Below are 27,621 nucleotides of genomic sequence, written 5' to 3'. Positions count from 1 at the left end.
AAATTCGTGGAAAACCGCGAATACGGTTTTTAGGCAGGGGAGACAGGAGAGGGCAGCCGGAGAATGAAGGAAATCACTCGCTGTATGCTCCGACTGCCTCTTCCTGTACTAAAGTCGGGCCTTACCAATCAGGAGCTGCGTGTCAAAATAGCTCCCGATTGGCGAGGCCCGACTTTAGTACAGGAAGAGGCGGTCGGAGCATACAGCGAGTGATTTCCTTCACTCGCTGGCACTCCGACTGCCCTCTCCTGCCTCCCCTGCCTGGTCATTTCAGGTTGGAAAATACCGCAAATGACCAGGACCACAAACCACCGACCGCGAATTCGTGGGGGGAGCACTGTGTTTTGCTTTTCACACATTATACAATGGCAGCAAACCTTTAGAGGATTTTAAAAGAAACTCCTCATAACCATTTCCTTAACAAAAACACCCACAACATCAGAGTAAGTACAAGCCTGAAAAGCAGGACACACACGACCGTGCCAATCTAAAACCCAAGCCCTCTTCACGATAATAATTTCTAGTTCTACTCCTCCTTCCCTGAGCCTCAAGCAATGGTGATGTCAGTTACTCTATGGAAATTGCTTAAAAATTTTATAAGCGTTGCATCAAATTTTTTAAATAAAACTTGAAACTTGAGAAACAGCCTTAAAGCTCCCACTGAAGGTCATCAGTTTTCATAGCTTTACAGTTTTCCCTCATTGCTTGCTCATGCCAATTCAATTTCAACAGGTGTTCAATGTACCAGGCTGGCAACCCTGGCCGGACATGGGCACAGATGAAAATTCCTGATGGACTGGTGGTCTAGAGGGGACTCTGTGCAGGGGTGAGAAACAGAAAAACCAATGAACGACACCGTTGCTTTCTTCCCCAGGTTTCTACTACATGAATAACTCAAGGCCACAAGAAGGGCAGCTTCTCTTCATCCAACCCTCCTGTGTCCATGGGGCTTCTCAGCCGACAAGTGAGGTTTTGGGAAGTGAAGGACATGGCACTCTCCCTCTTGTTCTTCCAATGTCGGCAGCTCGCTCTCTCTTTGGCACAATGGCATTATCGGTCAGGCACTATGCTTGGGGAGCCCATCTTTCCCAAGGAGATGGAGGGAGGGGTCTTCCACCAACTGCGGCCCAGGACCTGGCTATGAGAAGAACCAAGACAAACATGGTCTTAGGCCAGCATTTATTAATCTAATATATGCAGCAACCTCTGAGGTGCATGACTTGGCATTATACACAAAATCCTCAGCCATTAGCACAGCATGTAAGTGAGAGGATGACGACAGTGACATCAGAGGTACCAGAGTCCTCATAGCACGGGCCAGACATCACAAGGCTGATAAAAGTATTTAGGCTCCTAATTTTGTGGGTTGGGCTCCTACACTGGAATCTTTCTGCTCCATATTCAGCTGGCAGTGGTCCGTGTTTTTTTAAGCACCGATCATGGCTGGCTAAATTAGCCACCGATTTTCAATGCCAGGCCATGAGCAGGTACTGGCATCAAACAACCTGCTCTCACCAGACTTGAGACAGCCACAGGAGTTGTGCAGATCCCAGCAGAATATTAGTTGGGACCCACATAAGGAGAGTTTACATTTCTCCCCTCCCTGCCCCCCTAGCAGTTCCAATTCTCCCTCCCTCCCCCTCAAGTCACAGCAGCTCCCCACACACCCCAAAGTCTACCTTACCAAGCCCAGTGGTCTGGGGCTCAACAGGGGCATATTGGACCTCATAGAAAACAGTCCTAGCTTTGCCTGATTAGTTACGCAGGTGCTGGTCAATATTCCATACCAGCACCTGCAAAGCTAGGACTGCTTTTGATGTGGTCCTGTGTTCCAGTTAGCTATGCAGGGACCAGCGCTGCTGCACTCGCGAAGGGGGGGGGGAGTTGCTTGGACTGCTGGACCTGAAGGGAAGGGATACAGTTGCTGGATTTGGTATGGAGATTGGGGGGGGGAACAGGTGCCAGACCCACACCTGGGTGTGGAAGGGAGGGGATAGAGGTGTTGAACCTATGAGAAGGGGCTAGAGGGAAGGGAGAGAGGTGCAGGACCTGCAGGGAGGAAGAGAGAAAAGGGAAAGAGAAAAGCTGAACCAAGGGGATGAAGGATGTGTGAGTGAAATATTGAACATAGCAGAGGGAGGGAGGAAAGAGAGAATGTGAGAGACACATTGGTGTAAGGGAGAAAGAAAGGACAGAAGCTGGACACAGGAGATATACAAAAAGAGGGGAGATGGTGGGCATGGATGGGAGCATAGGAACAGGGACAAAAAGGGGAATGCTGCATGGGGGTGGTATATGGATACAGAGGAGTAATGCTAGACATGGGAGGATATATGGATAGAGAGAGAAAATGACGACATGGGGGAGAAGAAGAACATAGAAGGAAGGTGTTGGACTTAGGGGGGGCAAAGGGATATAGAGGAGGGGATCATAGAATGGTGAGATGATGAAGGCAGGAGATGGGCACAGAGGAAATACTAGAAAGGGAAGGGAGATGAATGTTGAGCATGGAGAAAGAAGACATGTCAAATGGTCAGGAATTCCTGGCAAGTGAGTTAAGAGTAGACAGATGGAAACAGAAACCAGAGCCTGAGACTAATGTGATGTGGAGAATAAAATGACCAGACAACAAAAGGTAGAATTTTTTTTTCTATTTTGTGATTAGAATATATCAGATTTGAAATATGTATCCTTCTAGAGCTGTGCTTCTTTAGCTTCCAACTGGCTTAGGGCTCTCTCTCTGACCAGGGGGCAGTTGCCCTAGTTGCACTCCCCTAACACTATTCCTGCCATGTGTGACTGAAGTATTCTGCTAGCTTGATTTTTCTATGTAGCATTCTGTAGTAATCTGACTTCAGTTTTCTCAATAGTGGAGGGGATATTTGTGAGGGGGAAGAGAGGAGAGATGGGGGTTTTGTTGATCCTTGCTCTGTTTTATTTCTGATTTATAAAATGACAATTGTACAGAATATTGTCTCTTTTTATACTTTAATAAAATAAGTTCAGTATTAAAAAAAAAACTATTAGAGGCTTGTGCAGATGGGATCAGATTGTTTGCGGGGCTGGGGCGGGGCCAAATCTTCCCCCCCATGTCATTCTCTACTCCAAATTATGTGAGAAGGTAACATGGCTTCATATCATGGGAAATGGCAGCCTGGGGTTTCACATAGCAGCCTTCCTACCAAGTAACTCCTACTGGTGCAGTTTACTTAGCAGGTCTAGGATGAGCATCTGGGCCGCTGAACTAAACCAATGGTATCCTCTCTGGGATCCGGAAGGTTCGCCCCCCACATTTCGCCCCCAGCAATTCGCCCCTCACATTTCGCCCCCCACATTTCGCCCCCAGACACATTTCGCCCCCGCACATTTCGCCCCCCGGATGTTTCGCCCCCACACATTTCGCCCCCGCACATTTCGCCCCTGAGTGTCAGACTATTCCTCTCGCAGGCGATTTCTTTGCCGACACGACGGCAGGCTACAAATTCAAAGTGCACAGCTGGCTGTTCTCACTGCCTCTAATGTCGGCCCTGCAGCTCCGGACTTCCCCACACCTGCTCTTCCCCCCCCCCCCTATTATTTTAAATGTTATGGCAGCCGCGGCGCTGTATCCATCGGAGGAGACTTCTAACCTCGGCCTGCCCCGGAACTCTTCCTGCAACAGCAACTTCATGTTCCTGCCTAGGCGGGTGGTGGCTGCAGGAAGAGTTCCGGGGCAGGCCGAGGTAGCGTGCACTGTCTGTCAATTCTATCAACCAATTACAGTTAAGGGGGTGCAGATGAGCCTGTTCTTGCCACGTCTCCTCCTCCCCTTCCCAGTCTTTTGAGCTTTGAATCTAAAAGGAGCGACACGCTTACTTAAGCACAGCGTCTGCCTAGCCTGTCAGCCAGTCAAGGTAGAGGGGAGGGGCGGGACCCTGTGGCACCATCCCCCCCCCAACGCGGGACCCTGTGGCACCAGGGGGTGCAGATGAGCCTGTTCTTGCCACGTCTCCTCCTCCCCTTCCCAGTCTAGCGACACGCTTACTTAAGCACAGCGTCTGCCTAGCCTGTCAGCCAGTCAAGGTAGAGGGGAGGGGCGGGACCCTGTGGCACCATCCCCCCCCCCCAACGCGGGACCCTGTGGCACCAGGGGGTGCAGATGAGCCTGTTCTTGCCACGTCTCCTCCTCCCCTTCCCAGTCTTTTGAGCTTTGAATCTAAAAGGAGCGACACGCTTACTTAAGCACAGCGTCTGCCTAGCCTGTCAGCCAGTCAAGGTAGAGGGGAGGGGCGGGACCCTGTGGCACCATCCCCCCCCCCCCCAACGCGGGACCCTGTGGCACCATCAGCTCTTACTCCCTCTAACGCCGGCCCTGCAGCTCCGGACTTCCCCACACCTGCTCTCTCCCCCCCCCCCCCCGATCACTATTATTTTAAATGTTATGGCAGCCACGGCGCTGTATCCATCGGAGGAGACTTCTAACCTCGGCCTGCCCCGGAACTCTTCCTGCAACAGCAACTTCATGGCCGAGGTTAGAAGTCTCCTCCGATGGATACAGCGCCGTGGCTGCCATAACATTTAAAATAATAGTGATCGGGGGGGGGGGGGGAGAGAGCAGGTGTGGGGAAGTCCGGAGCTGCAGGGCCGACATTAGAGGCAGTGAGAACAGCCAGCTGTGCACTTTGAATTTGTAGCCTGCCGTCGTGTCGGCAAAGAAATCGCCTGCGAGAGGAATAGTCTGACACTCAGGGGCGAAATGTGCGGGGGCGAAATGTGTGGGGGGCGAAATGTGCGGGGGCGAAATGTGTGGGGGCGAAACATCCGGGGGGCGAAATGTGCGGGGGCGAAATGTGAGGGGCGAATTGCTGGGGGCGAAACTTCCGTGAACCATCCTCTCTTAAAGATGCAGGGTTCTCAGACCACCAATATAAGACTATTTGCCAGCTCATGAGCTCCTGTGCCTTTAAGAGGGCAGACTTGGAGGGGAGCTCACTGCTGTTGGAATTGAGACAGGAAGGAAAGAGAGCTTGAGCGGAGAGGAGAGGGGTCAGGGATAGGATTCTCATGCCTGAGCGGATTTTTGGTCACAATCTAACCCTGGCTATACTTCCATTGAACAATTGCACTACAGTTTAAAAGCAGAAAACTCCTGTACCCTGCTTTCCGCCCTCATTTCTCCCTGTGCTAGGCTTTGGATTCACACAGGGCTTTCAACCCGCAACTCAGGGCAGGGACAGGGTTTGTTGTAATAACTGAGTGAACGTGAGCTCCCGCAGATATAATCCACAACATTTCAACACTGCTTCTTCAGTGGAAAGAGGAACTGGGGCTCCTGCATCTTCCTCCAGACTCTGCTCGGAAATACTCACTGCCCTCTGACCCCAGCCTGGTCCGCCCCTTCTTCCCTTTCAGCCTACACTACATTAAGTCACAAGTGTTACTTCTCCTTGCCTTTAGAAGTGCCATGAGCTAAATCAGCTCAGCTTGTGGGTCTGTCTTCCCCCACCCAACTACTCTGAGACCAGAGACGTCAAACGGACTTTATTAATGCACAGCTCTAGCTTTGTCCTTCAGTCCTGCCCTGCAGCACCTCCACAGCTCTGCCAGAGCATCTCACTTTTGCACTGCAGCTCCCCTTTAAGGTTACCATATGGCTCCAGAAAAAAAGGAGGACAGATTGAGGCATCGGGTTTTACTTCCAGTGGACGTAAATCCCAGATGTCTCAATCCGGCCTCCTTTTTCAGTATTTATTTACAACTTATAGCCTAAGTGGTTTACATTCAGGTCCTCAAGCATTTTTCCCTGTCTGTTCTGGTGGGCTCACACTCTATCTAATGTACCTGGGGCAATGGGGGGATTAAGTGACTTGCCCAGGGTCACAAGGAGCAGCGGGGGTTTGAACCCACCACCTCAGGGTTGATTTAACCACTGCACCACTCTAGGAATCAAAGTGTGGTAACAGTGAGCCAAGTATAGGACAATGAAGCAATTGTGACATCACTGATGAGGTTGGCTCTGATTGGTGGAATGAGGCATTATGACATCAGGGAAAGGGATTGGGACTTGTATACCGCCTTTTTGTAGTTTTATAACCACATTCAAAGCGGTTTACATTCAGGTACTTCAAGCATTTTCCCTGCCTGTCCTGGTGGGCTCCCACTCTATCTAATGTACCTAGGGCAATGGGGGGATTAAGTGACTTGCCCAGGGTCACAAGGAGCAGTGTGGGATTTGAACTCTTCACCCCACAGCTCTGCTAACCTAGCTCATTCCCTACTGCAACACCCGCCGATCCTTCATTAGACTCCTCCTACTCCCAGCCCACATTTACATATCCACTCTGCCGATACATCTCTCTCATGCCATGAAGTCTTCCTCCCACACATACCTTGGTGATAATAATATACTGGATCCCTCCTGGCCTGGGTTCCATGTCCATCGCCATTTTCAGCTCTTTAGAGAGCACAGCAGGGCCAGCAGGCAAACCCTTCAAGAACCTTAGAGAAAGGCAAAAGTGAGTCGGGTGTGAATCTGTGACTTTTGTTCTCTCATCCGTCTGTAAATACTCTTTGTCACTGGATACCTAGGGTCGGAACTACCAAATATTTGTCAAGCAAAATCAAGCTCTGGGCCAGCTCATATCCCTTAATTGGTAAGCATTATTAACTGCTCAGGCTCAGAGGTCTCACGTTTAAATTCTGAGCCTTCTGCTGTTCATGTTTTATTTTTTTTAATTGAGGGTGAGGGTGGGGAAGGTGGCAGTCCTGCTTCTGATCACGGGTTTCTTTATGTTAAGGATGTGAGTAAAAACATCCATAGGGTTGCAGTACATTCAGGGCAGGAGCACAGTATCCACAGGAGTACCCGGGGGAAGGAGGGGTGAGGATTATGGGTGCAGTGCTCCCCTGCCACTCCACGACTGATCTCCTTTCATCTGGCCCGCATCACTGTCCCAGATTATTTTCCGAGGGCTCTTTAACATCTCCCCTAATCCTCTGCAAGCTCAGCTGACACAGGGTCGAGTCGTCCTGGACACAGGGTCAGATTTAGTGCTGGAAAACCACATTAGCATCTCTGCTCAGAGAGAGCTGGAACTTACATGTCTCCGTTAGACTCGGGCGGGAAGCAGCATCTCAGCGCACTCACAAATTCATCCACCGTCTGCTCCAGACAGAAGATGACAGCATTTGGACCAGCATCGAACGTGTAAGCTACCTATGACATGAGACAAGACAGCTTCTTTTTTTTTTAAATTTTTATTTATAAGTTTTCCATTCTTACAATATTTGAGTAATATAATATACAATAAAGTTTTTTTTACATATTTAAAATATTGTCATTAATAATACATCGTATTTAAAATATGATATGATAAAGATTATACATTAGCATATATAATATAATTCCCATCCCCTTTTTATATAGTATATTTCCATTAATTAGTCAAATCCCACCCCATTCATATATAATTATTTATCATTGTGCTAAGAACTAATCATTAGAATATTTTGTCAATGGTTGCCAAATTTTATTAAAATTAAGATGATTTCCCTGTTGTAACGCTATTATTTTTTCCATTTTATAAATATGACAAACAGAATTCCACCAGAACGTATAATTTAATTTGGTGTAATCTTTCCAATTTTGAGTAATTTGTTGCATGGCGACTCCTGTTAGTATTAGTAATAGCTTATTATTGTTTGCTGAAATCGGACTCTTAGTTCTCATTGCAGTACCAAATAATATGGTGTCATACGAGAGTCCTACATGATTCTCTAGTAACTTATTAATTTGGGGCCAAATTAAATTCCAAAATGCGTTTACAAAGGGACAAAAAAAGATTAAATGATCTAACGTCCCTATTTCCAATTTACAATGCCAGCATCTATTAGATATAGTACTATCTATTTTTTGCAGGCGCGTTGGGGTCCAGAATATTCTATGTAATAAAAATAACCATGTTTGATTCATAGATGCTGACCTTGTAGATCTTAATCTCCAGGACCAAAATCGTGGCCATTGAGATTCAGAAATTGTCTGACCTATCTCAATATTCCAAATATCCCTAAGACCTGTTTTCTTTTTTTTATTTAAAAATCCATATATCAATTTGTACCATTTTGCGGCTTGGTGACCCAACAAATCCGTCTGGAAACATAGAACCTGTAAACTATATTGATTATTTAGATTTTTCCATTCAGGGAACCCTACCTGAATGGCCTGCTTCAATTGCATCCATTTAAAATATTGTGATTTATTTAATCCAAATTTATTTTGCAATTGTGAAAAACTAAGCAGTGAACCTTCTGATATGATATCATTCAATGTTCTTATTCCTGCATTTATCCATTGTTTCCAGACGATTTTAAATCCGCCAATTCTGATCCTGGAGTTTATCCATATTGATTGATTTAGAGATTTAGCAATAGGTTCAGGTGATAGATTACTAATATATCTCAATGTTTTCCAAGTGTCAAATAAAATTCTGTGGTCTTTGTATCTTTTAGGCATTGTTATAGTTATTAACTGTTCTGGATATAAAGGGAACAGGAGCCGCCATTCTAAATATAGCCAATCTGGTACATTTTCTAGAAGCTCTGGGAGGATCCAATACATACCCTGTCTTAAGATATAGGCTTGATGATACCTATAAAAATTTGGAAAATTTACCCCCCCTTCCATAATTGGTCTTTGTAATGATACTAAAGCGATTCTTGATCTTTTCCCACACCAAACAAATTTTGTAAGAATATTGTTAAGTTTTTTATAAAATGACCCCTGAAAAAATATTGGAATCATACTCATTTGGTAACAAACCACAGGCAATATCATCATTTTAATTGTTTGAATTCTTCCCCACCAAGAAAGATGTAATGGATTCCATTGCTCACACATTTCTGTTATTTTTTTCAATAAAAGTTTTTCATTCTCTTTGACTGTGTCTTCAATTGTATTTTTGATCATAATTCCTAAGTATTTTATACCATCATCTTTCCAAATAAATGAATATGGGTCAAATAATCCTTTGGTACAATGAACATTTATTGGGAGAATTTCAGATTTGTTCCAATTAATTTTATATCCAGAAAAAGTACCATATGTTTCTATTAAATTAAGTATACATGGAATAGTAGTTTCCGGTTTTCTTAAATATAATAATATATCATCTGCATATGCAGATATTTTAAATTCAAAATTGTTAAATGATATTCCCTCTATCTCCTTAGCTTTGTTTATTGCAATTAATAGAGGTTCTAGGACAATATCAAAAAGTAAAGGAGACAGAGGGCATCCCTGTCTAACTCCCCTGTGCAAGTTAAATCTATTTGATAAATTATTATTAATATATAATCTTGCTCCAGGAGAGCTATACAATGTCTGAATCATTTCAATAAAACCGGATCCTATACCAAACCATTGTAAAGCTTGGTATATAAAATTCCATTCCACTCTGTCAAAAGCTTTTTCTGCATCTAAAGATATTAAAAAAGCTGGATCATTTATATTTTTTGCTAAATTTAATGAGTGGAATGCTAATCTAGTATTATTTGATGAATGTCTTTTAGCAATAAATCCTGTTTGATGTACATCAATAATGAAAGGGAGAGCTTTTGCCAATCTTAATGCTAATACTTTAGCCATTAATTTGTTATCCACATTCAATAATGAAATAGGCCTGTAATTTGAAACCAGAGTAGGATCTTTGTTTGGTTTTGGTAAGACTATAATTATTGATTCTGCCATAGTACCAGAAATTTTTCCATTCTTTATTTGATATTGATATAAATTTAACAGATGTGGTAATATGATATTTTGAAAAAATTTATAAAATTCAACAGTATACCCATCTCCACCTGGAGCGGATCCAACTCTAAGAGACTTCAATGCTGTTTCTAATTCTTTTAAAGATATAGGTTCTTCTAAACTTCCTTTTATATGATCTGGAATATTTGGTCCAATATATGAATTTAAAAAAGTTAATCCGTCTTGTTCTTTATTTTTATAAGAATTGGAAGTATATAATTCTTTATAAAAATCAAGAAATTGTGTTATAATATCTTTTGTGTTGGTATGTGTGTTACCTTTTGTATCTTTAATTGCAATAATCTTAGATTTTCTTTTCTTTGCTTTTAGAAAGTTTGCTAATAATTTACCAGCTTTATTTGAATTTCCATAATATTGTACTTGTTTGTTGAAAATGTCTTTCCTCACAATTTGAGAAGAAATTTCATTGTATTTAACTTTTAATTTTAATAATTCTTGTAATGTATTATTTTCCCATTTCTCAATTAATTTATTTTCTAATAATTTAATTTGCTTTCCCATCTCAATAAATTGTTTTTTTTTTTTGTTTGTTAATAAATGTTGAATATGAAATAATATTTCCTCTCATAGTTGCTTTAAAAGCATCCCATAAGATCTCAGCATTAATATCATCTGATTCATTAAATTGAAAGAATTCTTGCATTTTTATTTTGAAATCTTCAAGAAATTTTGAATCCGCTAATAAATCATTATTAAATCTCCAAATTAAATCAGAGTTTTCAGCATCATAATTTTGAAGATTAATCCACACACCAGCATGATCTGAAATTATAATGGGATCAATTACTGCTTTTAAGACACGCTGCGCTATATTATTAGAAACAAATATATAATCAATTCGTGAAAAGGATTTATGGACCTGAGAACAAAAAGAAAATTCCTGATCATTAAAATGAAGAATTCGCCATATATCTACTAAATCACAAGATAGTATCAAATTATCTAAGCCTAATGATTTCATAACTTTACTTGGTTTTTTATCCAATATCGGATCCATTACAGCATTGAAATCCCCTGCTACTATTAAATTAGATGTAGCCAGTGGTAAGAGCAATTGTTGAATTTGTTTAAAAAACTCCATTTGATTCGTATTAGGAGCATATAAATTGAATAAATTCAGGGTAGTATTTCCCAGAACCATTTCGACATGCACCCATCTTCCTAAGGGATCATAATTAATTAGTTTAAAATCTGCATTACATTTTTTATTTATTAGAACAGCCACTCCAGCCTTTTTCTTTAAAGCCGGTGCAAATAAACATTTAGAAATAAAACCTCCAGATAATTTTTTTGATTCAATTTCCGAAAGATGAGTTTCTTGAATAAAATAAATATCCGCATTTTGATTTTTAAGGAACGATAATAATTTCTTCTTCTTAATAGGATGATTTAAACCATTGACATTCAGCGAATACATTTTTAGATCCATCTGATTAATAATTATACTTAATCAATATTCTATGATTGTTTACATGATTAGCTCCTAGCACATTCATTGAAAATTTATCCCCTAACCCACCCATTATTTTCCCTCCCCTCCCACCCATTATCTTATTCTGATTTGGAACACGCATTGGTCATGCAAAACCTACATCTCCATCTCCAGGCAACTAATAATACATTATATTATTTAAAATATATTTCTGAATTCAATACATTCTATATACTTCCACCCTTATATTATTAAAAATTATATTCATTTAATCTATAAAATTTTATGAATTCACTGAGAATTAAATATATTTGAATTATAAAATTAAATTCAATATCATGCATACTTATAATATAATATTTCTAATAAATAAACATATTTCAAATATAGCTCTTATTCTCTATATATATCTATATCTATATCATCATATAACTTAAATATATCCAGTATTATATAAATATATAATATTGATCTTAATTATAATGCATTTCAATCGTTTTCATAGATCATCTTCATATTGAATTAATTTGAATGAATAATTGATTAAAATATACATTTTATGTCAGTAAATAAGTTTTATAATAAATTCATCTTTTATTAATTATCTATCATTCCATTACATTATTTTCTTATTTTTCATAATAAGTTAATATGACTGAATAATTAAATCAAATAAAAATTTTATATTAGACATCTATTTTATTAATTATTTCTGGCAATAATCAATTATTTTCTTGTATATATTTCATAAAATTATAATTTTCTTATACAGTGTTAAAATATTGTTTTTATAATAATTAATATATTTCATTTTTAAATCTTATTCTCAATATAACAATTATAAATTTTTCCTTTCAATATTTTAATGATATTTTCATTGTAAATCATTTCATTGATCCTTTATCATAATAATTTAATATGCTATATAATAGAATATATTATCTATTTTGATTAAAACTTGTATTTTATATATATTTTTTTTAAAATAATTAATTTATTTATATTTTGATAATAATAATGTATATTTTTTTTTTTTTAATAATATTAATAATAATTAATGATATTAATGATTGTGGATGCTAATTTTTAAATATTGTTATATTATTGCATCCATTATTTCAATAAATTATATTTCCAGTTGATAACATTTCTTTTAATAATCTTCTTTATTTTCCCCTTTTTTTTTTTCCATCTTCTTTCTTCTTTCTTCTTTCTTCTTTCTTCAGCTGAATTGTTCTGTTATTTATATAAACTTAGGATCTTTTTGTGTCAGAAATTCTTTCAGTTTTGCCGGGTCTTGAAAATATATGGATTTATTTCCACTGGATACTCTCATAGTGGATGGATAATATATACCATATATGTATCCCTTTTCTTTCAGCTGCTGTCTGTATGTGAGGAATTGTTTTCTTATGTTAGCAGTATATTTAGCAAAATCCGGTACTAAAATCAGTTTTGATCCTTTATAATTCAAGTTTTTATTTGCTTTTGCCATTTTTAATATTTCTTGAGCTTGTTGATACCGTAATACCTTGAATATCAAAGGTCTTGGAGCAGCTTGGTTTACTGGCTTTCTTGTGGGGATTCTGTGGGCTCTTTCAATTTCTAACGGCCATTTTGAGTTGAGCTGAAGCAGTTTAGGTAACAGATTTTCTAGGAATTGTACAGGATCTCCTCCTTCAATATTTTCAGCCAGCCCCAAAATTCTTATGTTCTTTCTTTTTCCTCGGTTTTCCATGTCCACCATTTGATTTTTTAAAGCTGCTATTTCTTTTTTATCTTTGTCATATTCCTGTGTGAAAGATTCAAACCTCTCCACTTTTTCTTCCAGCACTGTCATTCTCAGTCTCTCAGTTTGGATTTCTTGTTTCATGTTAAGAAGCTCTTCTTTTACTTCAGATATTTTATTGGAGTTTTCAGTCAGCATAAGTTTTATTTTAAACAGTTCAGTCATTATATCAGCCTTTTCAGTGATTTCTTCAGTCTCCATCGGGAACGGGACACTCGATGGTGACAGGGGAGTGACTTTTGTTCTTTTTGCTGATATTCCCGATGTTGAAGGTTTTTCAGCTTTCCCCTGCTTTATATTCGCCATCTCCGACGTTGTTTAGTGTATTTTTTTTAGCGATTTGAAAAAGTAGAAGTTTTAATTTTGTTCCGTTTGTTGCCTGGATACGGGAGCGCTGTAGTTAGGCTGCCATATCGTGCGCGCTCCAAGCCACGCCCCCGAGACAAGACAGCTTCAATTCAGAGTCCCAAGGCAGACCGGGTCCATAAAGGGGCTCATTTTCAAAGCATTTAGACACACAAAGTACCACAGGTTTCATTTGTATTTTATGTGTCCAAGTGCTTTGAAAATGAGCCCCAAACTGTGCCAGCATGAGATACTCTGAATAAAGGGGGCTGAGTGAAACCTAGGCTGTCATTTTCCCTCATTTATTAACCACCTTTATGAAGAGATTCACCCAAGGCGATGCACAGCAGGTATAAAATCAACATAAAACTTACAATTTTCTTCCAGTTCAAAGTTATTAAAATTTGATTAAATTGCTTATTTCCTAAGCAATGTACAGAAATAAAATAGGGTGAAAAATTACAGACTAACTAGCGAACGGCAAAATCACAGAAATGACAAAATAAAGAAACATCAAGAACCATATGAAAAGAGGGAAGAAATATATTTCGTAATAGATAGGAGAACAATTAAGGTAAAAACAAAATGGTAGGGGATAAGGGAACAGATGGTAGAGGAATAAAAGAGGGGCATCTCCTTTTAGTTATTCTAGATTAAATAGAGAGCATTTTAATTTGAATTTAACACAGCTGGGGTGCTGTGACAGAAAAGATATCAGGGCGTTTTGTACTAATTATCTTAGTGCGGTGTATCTCAAACTGTGTGCCGAGGTCTCCTGAGATTCCAAGTGTGCCGCAGCACTGAGGATGAAGAGAGACGCCTGCCAGCTGACTTCCCTACACGGTACAGTGCCAGTGCTGCCCGATTCACCGAAGGCCTGCATGTTACCCCCTTCTCTCTAGCGTCCTCCGGCTTCCTCCCTGGCCTCCCGGTCTCACTTTTAAACTAATTACAGCAGCCTGCAGAGGATCATCGGTAGGTAAAATGATTTTATTTTCAATATAGTGATTGAAATGTGTCAGTTTTGAGAATTTATATCTGCTGTGTATAATGTGTGTATATGAAAAAATGAATGGAAAAAATTGCATTACAATTAGTAAAGGGGATGGGATCTGGACCTAGGGAGGTCTGTGGTTGGGGTACTCGGTGGATATTTGTTAGACTTAGGGGGTACTTAGCTTGAAGTAGTTGAGAACCACTGCTGTAGGCAATCAGTTGGCGCCAGTGACTCTCCTTCCCTGCTGGCACCCCCTACTGGCGTCTCAGGGCCCATCTGGAGGGCCTCTGCACATGCACGGACGTCGATGCGATGATGTCACGCATATAACTGATGCCATCACGGCGACGTCCGCGCACTTCTGGGTGCCTCAAGCCGTGGCCACTACCTTTAGTGTGCCCCGGCTCGAGAAAGTTTGAGAGACACTGACTTAAGGGAAGGGATAGATAGCAAATGTCAATCAGTAGATCTAAGTGAGCGTAAAGGTATGTATGGATGAGGTAGAGTTAAAAATCAGTAAATTGAAACTGAACACAGTAATAGATCAGATTAGATTCTCAGGGAGTTTGGGGTGAAGTGTACCCCAGCCAAAACCCAGCAGATGCTTGTGTGCACTTTCAATCCTGTCACTAGCCGGAATATGCAAATGGATGTTTATTTCCAAGACTGGATCCCTTGGAGGGCCACAGGAGTCCTCCAACCACATTGCTACCATCAGCAGTGGGCAGGATTACCACAGTTTCAACAGCGAAGGGCGAGTGGATCCCTGAGAATCTCACGGGACCTTCCTGTCCCTTGTGATTGAGACTGCGATATCGCAGCTCCACCCACCAGGGTAGGAAAAAGAGGACTCTCGAACACTTTAGAGGAGACCTTGGACTAGCTATATAATAATGTATTGATCAGATCAGGGGCTGAAGCCCTGAAGTGACAGAACTGAGTCATTCCATCCCTACCTAGATCTGGGGGAACATTTATAATTCACTTCTAAGGAACTTTCAAATCCCTACAAACCAACGTTGATGGAAGAGTCCAGACCAATAGTCCTGAGGCTATATAACAACAGACTTACTTGAGCCTGATACTCGGTCTACTTGAAGGAGCAATATTCTGTCTTCATGACAAAGGGCTGGGAAAGAGGGAGGGTGGGGGACACTTTCTCAGATATGGTGTACAGCCACTTTGGAGGAGGAGAAAGAAGGTCCCCTCCCTGCTGCTTCTCACTCACCTTCGTCTGCCCATAATAGGTGTTGAAGAGATGCACCACATGGATGATGCATCTAGAAATGTCATTCAGGTAGAAGATTGGAGGGAATGTGTCCAAGCATGTGGCATGGAACTGGTTACTGTCCTTCATGGTCAGCTGACCAAAGCGCTCAAAGTCCCGCTGTCTTATGGCCTCGCACATTTCTTTCACACGGTCCGGAACCACAGCCTCAGCACGATGCTAAGAAACCAGACAAAAGCCCCCCCCCCAAGTAAGAGAACCTGCCAAAGAGCTTAGACATTCCCCTCCCAACCCAAGAGACAGGCCAAAGGAAGCCATGACTCTACCCAGCACCACAAAACAGGCCACATGAGTCCAGAGAGAGAACGTAAGGTAGGAAATGGAGTGCCTTACTTTTAGCAATGGGCTGGTCTCTACGCTGGTCTGCATGCCAGCTGTGCTGCCAACAGGTTTCCTCTCTGCACTCACCTACGAGAAAGCAGACTCGGTATAAGAGGCAAGAGACACATCACTACAAGGAACATGGAGCTGGGGACCCAGCTTTCTCTCATATACAGTAAAGGCAAATTAGTAGCAGAAGAAAAGAATGGAGGGTATTTGTCTAGGGCAGGGGTGGGCAACTCCGGTCCTTGAAGGCTGGACAGTCGGGTTTTCAGGATTTCCCCCATGAATATGCATTAAAGCAATGCATGCAAATAGATCTCATGCATATTCATGGAGGAAATCCTGAAAACCCAGACTGGATTCTGGCCCTCGAGGACCAGAGTTGCCCACCCCTGGTCTAGGGACTGGTGGCAGGGCTGCGTGCTGCCATGTGGAGGGGGGCCTGGGCTCAGTTCCTGGCTATGGCTGCTGCAGAGGCAGCAGCCCTATCATTGCACTTGGGTGACACCTGCAGGTCCAACTTGGGATCTATATTAGCCATGTTCCAGAGGCAGCGGTGCTGTACAGGCCCTGGCTGGAGATTATCACTGCAAAGACAGTGTGGGATATAAATTGGGCTGTGAATGGAGGTTCATGACACCAGATCCCAGCCCTGGCTCTGCCTGAATTGGAAGCCCAATGGAGCAGGAAGAAATTACCAGGCCAAATTAAAAGAGAAATAAAAATCAAAACTACTCAGTATGATCAGCACTGACAGAAAAACTCCTGTCTGCCATAAGCCCTACACTAGAGAATTACACAGTGACAAAATTCATCACCATTCCCGTCCCCGTGGATAACCGTGGCAATCAATCCTGTGTCCTTCTTTAGTGTCTCTCAACCTCAGTCCTTCTACATCAGCATTCTTCAACGCAAGGCTTGAGGGTCCGTGGCTGGGCCCATTTATACTCTGATTTTTTCCCTCTTTCCTTAAAGGATGACATGGAGATGGTTTCCCGTGGGGACGGTGATGAATTTTGTCACCATGTCATTCTCTACCCTACACCTCCCATCCCGGAAACAACGTTACTCACCACAAGGACAAGGACTTGAAGCTCTGGCCAGTGGCTTTCTGGAGCAATCTGCTGGGCAAGACTGTCCTTCCCATCATCCCTTTCTCCCATGAGCCACTGCACAAATCCCCCATAGATGCTCCTGCAAGCACTGCCCGAGCCTTGGCGTGCGATCTCCGACAACTCAGTCTCCACCCCGTACAGCGTGGCAAGGGTGTACACTGAAGCAGAGAGAGAAAAACAGGTGTTAACTCCGCCTTTCCTCCATACGGAAGAACCTCATTCCTGTCAGCTCAATTACCCAAGCAAGCATATCCCGCTGCTGATGAAGCCAGCCCAGCTGCTGTGGGAAAATTGTTCTCCGAGCAGATGTGAACTCTGTACGACAGGATGCATGGGGTAGATTCCTCTTCTGAACCGCTCCGCCTCTTCCGAGCCAGACGACGGACTGAGAAGAGAAAAACCCAACAGGACACACTTCAGGATGGCAGCTAGGTCCGCAGGTCTCCCAGTGCTTTGCTTTCATTCTTTAGCCTCCCACCCCACTCAGCACGCACTCTCTCTCAGGCAGGACTGGAGACGGGGCTGGTTAATATTCTCCTCTCTTCCGTTGAGCCAGATCCGATCCTCCTTAAAATCACGACTCGCTGCAGCTGATGTGGTGGTCTTTAACTGGAAGAGAAGAGTGCAACAGGCCCTTAAGTGAAAGGGAAAAAATGTAGATGCCATGACAGGAAAATGAGTTCCCACGGGGACGGGGAAAAATTTGCCCTCATGTCATTCTCTATTTAAAACTCCTTGGGCACAGTGGCAAAGAGGATTCTTGTCCTTGTTTGTCAGCTACCACTAGCCTTTTCTGCCACTTCAGTCACCACAGCACCTCCCTCTGGAAGTTTTAGTTACACGCATAATTCCAATGGCAAACAGTAACATACCAACCTGATCCTGATGCAGTGTGACACTGAGAGACGAGTTAATGGGCAAAATCAGTTCTTCATTCCTTTTTCCCCCTGCAGAAAAATGCAAGCAATATGCACATGTATAAACAAGAAAATCTAATAAATAAATTAACCAACCAATCCATGAGAAAATCCCCACAAGGACAGCCAATTTGAAGAATCCAAGTTACCCAATTCCAGGAGGGAGAGTGTAAGCCAGACCTGAATTTCTGACAACCCCTTCCCAATATATTATGGGACCTATAGTCCTGATTTTAATGGATATGAGTCAGGAACTACAAATCTCATATTGCTTTAGGGATGTAAGGTTAAAACCAGGACTGACCAAAAAGTCTCCCTCCTGGAACTAGATAGCCTGGTAGCTCTGAAACCTGAATTCTTCTCGCTGAAAGGTTAGTTTAACAAAAAAATCTATTTCCACCTCTGCACATTCTGCTTTGCCTTCATCCAGACATCTGAAGACACTAAACACTTAGGAACCCATGCGGAAAACTACCGTAAGTAGAAGCATATGGTTACCACAAGGTGTACGCTCTAATTATTCAATACACAATGAGCAAAGCGATTCAGTGCAGGAGTTAATTTTGACAATACATTACATTACATTAGTGACTTTTATTCTGCCATTACCTTGCGGTTCAAGGCGGATTACATAAAGAGGTTATCTGGACAATTCCAGAAGAGTTGCAGAGTTGAGAGGGTTACTTCAGGGGATTGAAATGCTTCCTGCGGAGTTAGTTTGTCTTGATGGATTTTTTGAATAGTAGGGTTTTTATTTCTTTTCTGAAAATTTTGTAGTCTGGTGTCGTGATCAGTAGATTGGACAATTAGTGGTCTAGTTTCGCTGTCTGCGTGGCCAGTAGTCCATTGTATATTTTTTTGTGTTTGACGCCTTTGATCGGGGGGGGGGGGGGGTGCGTGAATGGTATCTGGGTTCTCCTTTGCCTGGTTGTGGTAGTTCAGATAAGGCGGTTGTTCAAGTAGGCTGGGCTGTCTCCATTCATGGCTTTTTAAATAGCAGACTTGAATACCGTATATTCAAATGCATGGTAATGAGTCCATTAGGTATTCCACTGCAATGCACAGAAGGAAATGGGACTTTTGCGTACACGCAACGAGAGAAATTCAGCACCAGGGCTAGGACTTCATGACTGTCACTTGCTGGGATGTACCACCAGTTCTGCTTTTTATTCTACAATCACAGAAGTAGCTGCAACTTTAAAAGACAGAATGGAAGAAAATAGCTCTATGTGAATATCTGGAGAAACCAAAAGTATCTGCACTTGAACCAGGATGTTATTCTGCGCATAAATATAGGCCTCACACAACTTTTTTGCTCAGAACAATATTCTGGCTCATGTGATGATATGCTCTGGCATTTTTGGGTTTTTTTTCAAACATATGCATATACAGACACTTGTCAAAGGTTTCCAGGTCTCGCTGCCATCTTGTCAGGTAGAACCAATGTTTCAGTCATCACGCTGTGGCTTTCTTCAGGGTATGCTGTGAGGTCGGCAGTTTGTCTTTATATAGTGGATCTCCTGGTGGAACTCAGCGAGTGCCAGATAGCGGATCACATAAACGGTCAAGTCTAAGCCAGCAGAGGAGAAGGAAATGACCCGCTGTGCAGCAGGTCACTTCCTCCTCTACTGCCTGTGTCTGCATTAAATTCTGCACAGCATGTGCTGAATTCTATGCGTTCTGAGGGGGGAGGGGAATTCTGCACCCGACTGGTTGGGGTTTGAGGTGAATGAGGCGGGAAAATCCGTTGGTCACACATTTGAATGTTGGTGGCAAAATTAGCTGGTTTCTTTTTTCCCCCCCACACAGAATGGAAAGTCTCTAGTGAGTTTTTTTGTATTTTTTTATATATTATAAAATTTTTTATTGAAGAAATCAAATAAATATACAATATTATGATACAAAGAGATATTCATTACAATTAAATTCATAATAAAATATTTGCATACATATTTTATCATTCCTCCAAAATATATTTCTATATACCTAATCTAATCTTTTCTATATCCCCCCTTAACCCCTTCCCTTTCCCCACTACGACATCTCCAAAATGCATGAGATAAAGTATTAGAATCTTTCTCACATTTGATACAAATAGAAGAATTAACTAATCCTGCATGAAATGCTTGTACCTGTGAAAAATATGCCCTAAGCAAAACTCTATATGTATATTCTCTCCAAATATATCCTGTAATAATTTTAGGCAAACGATGAATAGCTTGACTGAAATCTTGAAGCGATAAGTTTAAAAATGTTCATCCCGTGAAGCTGGGTTATATTTTTTCTCAGGGTTTCCACAGCTGACATCATGAGACCAGCTTCACAGCGAGAACATGTTTAAATTCACCAGAGACTTTCCCATTCTATAGGGGCAAAAAAAGAGAGACTCACTGATTTTCCCACCAAAATTCAGATTTGTGACCAGCAGACATTCTCACCCAAAAACAAGCTGGTGACCAATGGACTTTCCTGTCTCATTTACCTCAACTCTCAACCAATCAGGTTTGAGGACCTACTATATAAAGACAAACTGCAGACCTCACAGCACACCCTAAAGAAAACCACAGCAAGATGGCTGAAATGTCAGTTCTACCTGAAAAGGCGCAGCGAGACCCGGTAACCTGCAACAAGCATGATGCAAGCTGAAAAAGCCCCGAGAGACCATATGCATACTGACGTCCCCTTACTGTACAACTTTTCAAGAATCTCAGCAGGCTTTTCCCATTTAGAGTGCGAGTTCTCCGCAGTTTAAATTTGCATCTCATTAGCTTATTGCATTATCATGGAACATTTAGCGGTGTATTCAGCTATCGGCAGCCAGTTCCATTGCATGGAGTTCTGTATGGACCTCTTAGTCCTGTCCTGGAAGGGAACCTTATGCACTTTCTCTAGGTTAGGTGTTCATGACTCAGAACTTCCAAATTATCCATTCCAGAAGGGAGACTTTTTCATTGGTCTTACTTTTAAAACTCACCCCATAAGCACCAGGATAAGGTTAGCAGAAATCCAGAAGCGGCCAAAACGTCTCTCTCCTGGAACGGATAACTTGGCGGGACTGGGTAAAACGAGGATCCCGCGGATCTCAACCTCAGAGCCTTAAAAAAATCTGCTCACCTTGGTTTTGACCCCTGCAGTTGTTGTGGTTTCTGTGCTGACAATCTTAAGAAATGAAATCTGAGGAAACACTTCACCTGAAGGAGGTCCCCAAACACACTGCTTGTACATGGGGAGGAGAGCACCACCACCTGAGGACCTCACAGATTCCATTAATCCCCCCAGACTTCACTGATCTGTGCATATAGTGTTAACACTGCACAACAATTTTTTGGTTAAGTCTTGATTCCTGAAAAGTTTTTGGTGATTATGACAGGTACCAACTTGGTATGCTCAAATATGGTTTTGGTTTTACTGCATCACGTAAGAACTATGAGAAATAGACATTTTTATGTTTACTGACAATAAAATATATAGTCAAGTTTACGTTTCGCACAAGCGACTAAATGAAACAGAATTAAAAGTGTTTTGCTCCCGAGTTTCTTTTATATTCAGTGTCTGGTGCATCACGTTGTAGCATCCAACAATAGTCGGCAAGCATTGACGGATTCCAATTGCCCTGGTATCGTTTCTCCATCGTAGCTATGTCTTGATGAAACCTTTCACCGTGCTCGTCACTCACAGCACCGAGATTTGCGGGGAAGAAGTCCAAGTGTGAATGGAGGAAATGAATCTTGAGTGACATATTGCACTTCATTCTCTTGTATGCTTTGAGAAGTTTGTCTACCAGCTGAATGTAGTTTGGGGCTCTGTAATTGCCCAGAAAATTGTCAACAACGTCTTTCAAGGCTTTCCAGCCAATTTTTTCCGGCCCAACTAACAGATCTTCAAATCGCTTGTCACTCATAACATGTCTGATCTGGGGGCCAACAAAAATACCCTCTTTGATCTTGGCATCAGTTATTCTTGGGAACATCTGTCTTAAATAACGAAAACCTTCCCCTTCCTTGTTCATTGCTTTCACAAAATTCTTCATGAGTCCCAGTTTAATGTGAAGAGGAGGCAAAAATATCTTTGTCGGGTCAACAAGCGATTCATGTGCTACATTTTTCTGTCCTGGAACTAACTTTTTACGGAGTGGCCAGTTCTTTCTAGAATAGTGCGACTCTCTGTCTCGGCTGTCCCATTCGCAGATGAAACAGCAGTACTTTGTATAGCCAAGCTGCAGTCCTAGTAACAGAGCAACGACTTTGAGGTCTCCACAGATATTCCAGTTATACCTGGTATACTGGACATACTTTAGTAACATTTCCATATTCTCATATGTTTCTTTCATATGTGCTGCATAGCCAACAGGTACTGAAGGATAAACGTTGCCATTGTGCAACAGAACAGCTTTCAGGCTTAACATTGACGAATCAATGAAAAGACGCCACTCTTCCGGGTTGTGATCACAACCAAAGACCGAGAACAATCCTTCAATGTCACAACAGAAACAGAGAGTGTCGACTTGTGCAAAAAATTTGGTTATATCATGATGCCGGTCTCGAAACACAGAAATTTTCGTACCTGGTGATAGCAAACACCATTCCTGCAGTCTCGAACCTAGCAGCTCAGCTTTTGCTTTTGACAGACCCAAATCTCTGACCAAATCGTTCAATTCGGACTGTGTTATCAGATGTGGATCGCCTGATGAGGATGGTTCAAAATCCGGGTCAATGTCACTGTTAGAACCCTGCACTGCAGTTTCTTCATCTGGTTCGTCTAAGGTCCAATCCTCTGGTGGTTTCGGAACTGGAAGACTGTCATCATGTGGCATGGGTCTCATTGCTGAAGGCAGATTAGGATATTCAATTGACTTCTTGTTTTTGGCAGAGAAACCAGACACATTAGTCAAACAGAAATAACAGTCCGTCACATGGTCTTTCTGTTCTCGCCATATCATCGGAACAGCAAATGGCATCGTCTTTCGAGTACCTCTGAGCCAGGCTCTCAGACTAACAGCACATGTCGCACAGCAAATGTGAGGCGCCCATTGCTTGTCTTGATCACCTATTTTGCAGCCAAAATACAGATGATAGGCTTTCTTTACAAGGGCAGTCATCGAACGTCTCTGAGGCGTAAGTGTATATTCCCCACAGATATAGCAGAATGTGTCGCGGCTGTTACGACACCGACGAGACATATTGCCCGACACCAAAACGTCTATAGCATCAAGCTTACTTACTGTTATATTGCTACAGCTACTATACTACTATACTTTACTATACTGATACTATATACACACACGGACTATCTATATTAACCAAATGAGCAGGATCGGTGTATGGAAGCCACCATTATAGCATGGTGAGACAGCGCAAGCTCGTTCAGACCTGCCCAGACATGCCCAGGATGTCATCTTCCATAAAACAGCTTCCAACCTGGCTAGATTTTATGCATGGACATACCCAGGCGGCACAAACCGTTGTTGATAAGACACTTATGGGAGAAAAAATTGTTTGCATCCAAATATAAGAAAAAATCACGACAAAATTGAAGATTTCTCTGAAATGGTACGTGATGGGTAATTTTTGATGTAATATTCATGATCAGCACCCAAAATTCTATAAGAAACACCCAGCAGTGTTCAGGAAGCAAAAACTTTGTTGTGCAGTGTAATTAAGCGTGGCACGGGGTGATTAGGGACAGACTGTTACCTGTGTACATCGCACACTCAGAGGGAGAAGCCCAATGGCTTTTCCCTTGCAAATTGCTTTGCTCCCTTCACTTGGACTCTCTGTCTTATTGCTTATTCCAGTAAATTCTGGACAGGGGGGATGCTTGGCAACAGCTTCTATGCCACAGTGGACCCCCAAGAATCTACCTCCTTTCTTGGGCTGTGTACTTCTGCTGTCAGGTCTCCATCTCAAGCTTTGGGTGCAGACAGAGAAGGGAGGGGGGTCTGTACTTGGATCGGTGCTATTTAACATATTTATAAATGATCTGGAAATCGGAACGACGAGTGAGGTGATTCAATTTGAAGATGACACTAAACTGTTCAAAGTTGTTAAAACGCATGCGGATTGTGAAAAATTGCAGGCGGACCTTAGGAAATTGGAAGACTGGGCATCCAAGTGGCAGATGAAATTTAATGTGGACAAATACAAAGTGATGCACATTGGGAAGAATAACCTGAATCACAGTTAACGGATGCTAAGGTCCACCTTGGGGATTAGTCCTCAAGAAAAGGATCTGGGTGTCATTGTAGACAATACGATGAAACCTTCCGCCCAATGTGCAGCAGCGTCCAAAAAAGTAAACAGGATGCTAGGAATTATTAAAAAAAGGGATGTTATAATGCCCCTGTATCGCTCTATGGTGCAACCTCATCTGGAGTATTGCATTCATTTCTGGTCTCCTTATCTCAAATATATAATGGCACTAAAAAAATTCAAAGAAGAGCGACCAAGATGGTAAAGGGATAGAATTCTTCTCGTATGAGGAAAGACTAAAACGGTTAGGGCTCTTCACCTTGGAAAAGAGATGGCTGAGAGGAGATAGGATTGAAGTCTACAAAATCCTGAGTGGAGTAGAACGGGTACAAGTGGATCGATTTTTCACTCCGTCAAAAATGACAAAGACTAGGGGACACTCGATGAAGTTACAGGGAAATACTTTTTAAAACCAATTGGAGGAAATGTTTTTGCACTCAGAGAATAGTTAAGCTCTGGAACGTGTTGCCAGAGCATGTGGTATGAGCGGTTAGCATAGCTGGTTTTAAGAAAGGTTTGGACAATTTCCTGGAGGAAAAGTCCATAGTCTGTTATTGAGAAAGACATGGGGGAAGCCTCTGCTTGCCCTGGATCGGTAGCATGGAATGTTGCTACTCTTTGGGATTCTAGAACCTTGTTACTCTCTGGGATTCTGGAATCTTGCTATTCTTTGGGATTCTGTATGGAATGTTGCTATTCTTTGGGTTTTGTCCAGGTACTAGTGACCTGGATTGGCCACCGTGACAACGGGCTACTGGGCTTGATGGACCATTGGTCTGACCCAGTAAGGCTATTCTTAGCTTCTGCTGATTGCTCTAAAAAGGTTTACACTGTCTCACTGCATAAGATAGGAAAGTGGCTGGAAAACAGAAGACAGAGAGTGGGCATAAATGGGAAATACTCGGACTGGAAGAAAGTAACTAGCGGTGTGCCTCAGGGCTCGGTTCTTGGGCCTATCTTGTTCAATATCTTCGTAAATGACCTGGAAGAAGAAATGACCAGTCTTATCATCAAGTTTGCAGATGACAGGCAATCAGGTCACATAAAGACAGCGAGGAACTCCAGAGAGATTTGAACCAACTTGAGAGATGGGCAGAAAATTGGCAGATGAGTTTTAATGTAGAAAAATGCAGAGTGATGCACCTGGGAAGGAAAAACAAGGAGCATGAGTATAAACTGTTAGGTATAACACTGGGGAAGAGCAAACAAGAAAAGGACCTGGGGGTGCTGATAGACAGGACCCTGAAACCGTTGGCTCAATGCGCAGCGGCGGCAAAGAAAGCTAACAGGATGTTAGGCATGATAAAGAAGGGAATCACGAGCAGAGCGAAGGAGGTCATAATGCCGCTTTATAGAGCAATGGTCAGACCACACTTGGAATTCTGTATCCAACACTGGTCTCCATACCTGAAGAAGGATATAACACTGCTGGAGAGGGTGCAAAGGCGAGCGACGAGGCTAGTAAAAGGTATGGAGAACTTGAGCTAAAGGATCGCCTCAGAAAACTGGGATTATTCACCCTCGAGAAGAGAAGACTGAGAGGGGATCTGATAGAGACTTTTAAAATACTAAAAGGAATTGAGAAAATGGAGCAAGCTCACTCACCAGCAGGGGGTGAGCAAGAAACAATGTTATTCACATTGTCAAATGTGACTCGGTCAAGAGGTCATGGACTGAAGCTGAGAGGGGTCATGGCCATGACAAATGTCAGAAAGTTCTGCTTTGCACAGCGGGTGGTGAATGCCTGGAACTCTCTCCCGGAAGACGTGGTGGAGGAAACCACCATTCTAGGATTTAAGGAAAAATTGGACGCACATCTTTTTGCAGGACACATTGAGGGATACCTGGCTGAGCCTCCGCGTGTGCGGATCGCCGGACTAGATGGACCCCAGGTCTGATCCAGTGCAGGCATTTCTTATGTTCTTATGCATCCAGTTTAAGGATCTGCTGTGACAGATCCTACCCCTCCCTTTCCCTCCTTAAGATTTAACAGGACTCTTACTTCGCCTCCCCTCACATTTTAGGGCCATCCCTTGGGAAGAGGAAGAGCAGCTCACTGCCCAGTTTCCGGAGAACTGGTACCATTTCTATTCCAGCAGCTGGATGAGCGCTTAGAGGCCATTGCAGACCAAATGGCCTCCCCCCCAAAGAGCAAAAAAGGCGCGAGAAAGCATCCCAGAGAGAAAGGGGCTGCTAAGCTCAGTCTCGTCCCTTTGCAACCCTTACTCACAGTATTTAATGACAGCGATGTTGATCGGGGCCGTGCACGTCACCGCCGCCGGGCGCCTCTCGCCGGACATGCCGCTGCCTCTTCCCTACAGGCTCCAGGCCGAGCTCGGATCAGCTGCAGCGCGAGGCACGCCATACACCTGCGCTCGCGCTCTATTGGAGAACGTCACCGGGAGGGTTGGACCGGCTGCAGCGCGAGGCCAGCCACACACATGCGCTCGCATTTCATTGGGGAACGTCACGGGGGAGGGGTCGGATCAGCTGCAGCGCGAGGCCAGTCACACACCTGCGCTCGCGCTCTATTGGGGGAACGTCGCCAGGGGGGGTGGATCGGCTGCAGCGCGAGGCCAGTCACACACATGCGCTCGCATTTCATTGGGGAACGTCACGGGGGAGGGGTCGGATCAGCTGCAGCGCGAGGCCAGCCACACACATGCGCTCGCATTTCATTGGGGAACGTCACGGGGGAGGGGTCGGATCAGCTGCAGCGCGAGGCCAGTCGCACACCTGCGCTCGCGCTCTATTGGGGGAACGTCGCCAGGGGGGTGGATCGGCTGCAGCGCGAGGCCAGTCACACACATGCGCTCGCATTTCATTGGGGAACGTCACGGGGGAGGGGTCGGATCAGCTGCAGCGCGAGGCCAGCCACACACATGCGCTCGCATTTCATTGGGGAACGTCACGGGGGAGGGGTCGGATCAGCTGCAGCGCGAGGCCAGTCGCACACCTGCGCTCGCGCTCTATTGGGGGAACGTCGCCAGGGGGGTGGATCGGCTGCAGCGCGAGGCCAGTCACACACATGCGCTCGCATTTCATTGGGGAACGTCACGGGGGAGGGGTCGGATCAGCCGCAGCGCGAGGCACACGCCACACACATGCGCTCGTGCTCTATTGGAGCTCCAGCCGATGCCTATCTTTCCTCCGCCTTCCTGTACAGTTCATTGAAGACCGCCCAGAGGAACTTAGGCGCCCCCCCCCGATGACGTAGACGGTCATGGGTGTGGCGCGCATGCGTTATGCCTGCAGAGGAGAGCCAGCAGCAAGTTAGGTTAATCAGGTTTTCTTTATTTAGTCTTTGTATTTTTATGGAGAAAATATTTTTTTACAACAATAATGAAAAAAGCAAAAGTGC

At 43.1% G+C, this 27,621-nt stretch overlaps 1 protein-coding gene across 1 annotated transcript; it reads right to left on the bottom strand.

The window, feature by feature from the left end:
- Positions 1-577: 577 nt before the first annotated feature.
- MVD (mevalonate diphosphate decarboxylase) lies at positions 578-26,785 on the bottom strand. The gene is made up of 10 exons (XM_033940040.1): positions 26,491-26,785; positions 17,972-18,042; positions 17,590-17,704; positions 17,334-17,480; positions 17,054-17,253; positions 15,990-16,064; positions 15,597-15,815; positions 7,080-7,195; positions 6,369-6,477; positions 578-1,138 (listed from the first exon to the last, which is right to left on the bottom strand). Exons 1-10 carry the CDS (start codon positions 26,558-26,560, stop codon positions 1,058-1,060), a joined length of 1,203 nt encoding a protein of 400 aa, XP_033795931.1. The 5' UTR covers positions 26,561-26,785; the 3' UTR covers positions 578-1,057.
- Positions 26,786-27,621: the final 836 nt, after the last annotated feature.

This window comes from Geotrypetes seraphini, chromosome 4 (assembly GCF_902459505.1).
Source record: "Geotrypetes seraphini chromosome 4, aGeoSer1.1, whole genome shotgun sequence".
Taxonomy (NCBI): domain Eukaryota; kingdom Metazoa; phylum Chordata; class Amphibia; order Gymnophiona; family Dermophiidae; genus Geotrypetes; species Geotrypetes seraphini.
Note: the sequence above shows the minus strand (reverse complement) of the source record. Positions and strands in the feature narration are given on the sequence as shown.

Excerpts from the sequence above, each read along its gene's own strand:
- MVD (XM_033940040.1), bottom strand. The coding sequence starts at position 26,560 with ATGTCCGGCGAGAGGCGCCCGGCGGCGGTGACGTGCACGGCCCCGATC. Across the intron at positions 17,481-17,589 it reads CCAGTCCTGCCTGAGAGAGA|TCCGTCGTCTGGCTCGGAAG; the intron begins GTGCGTGCTGAG and ends TTCTCTTCTCAG. Across the intron at positions 15,816-15,989 it reads AGACCAGCCCATTGCTAAAA|CATCGTGCTGAGGCTGTGGT; the intron begins GTAAGGCACTCC and ends CTGGTTTCTTAG.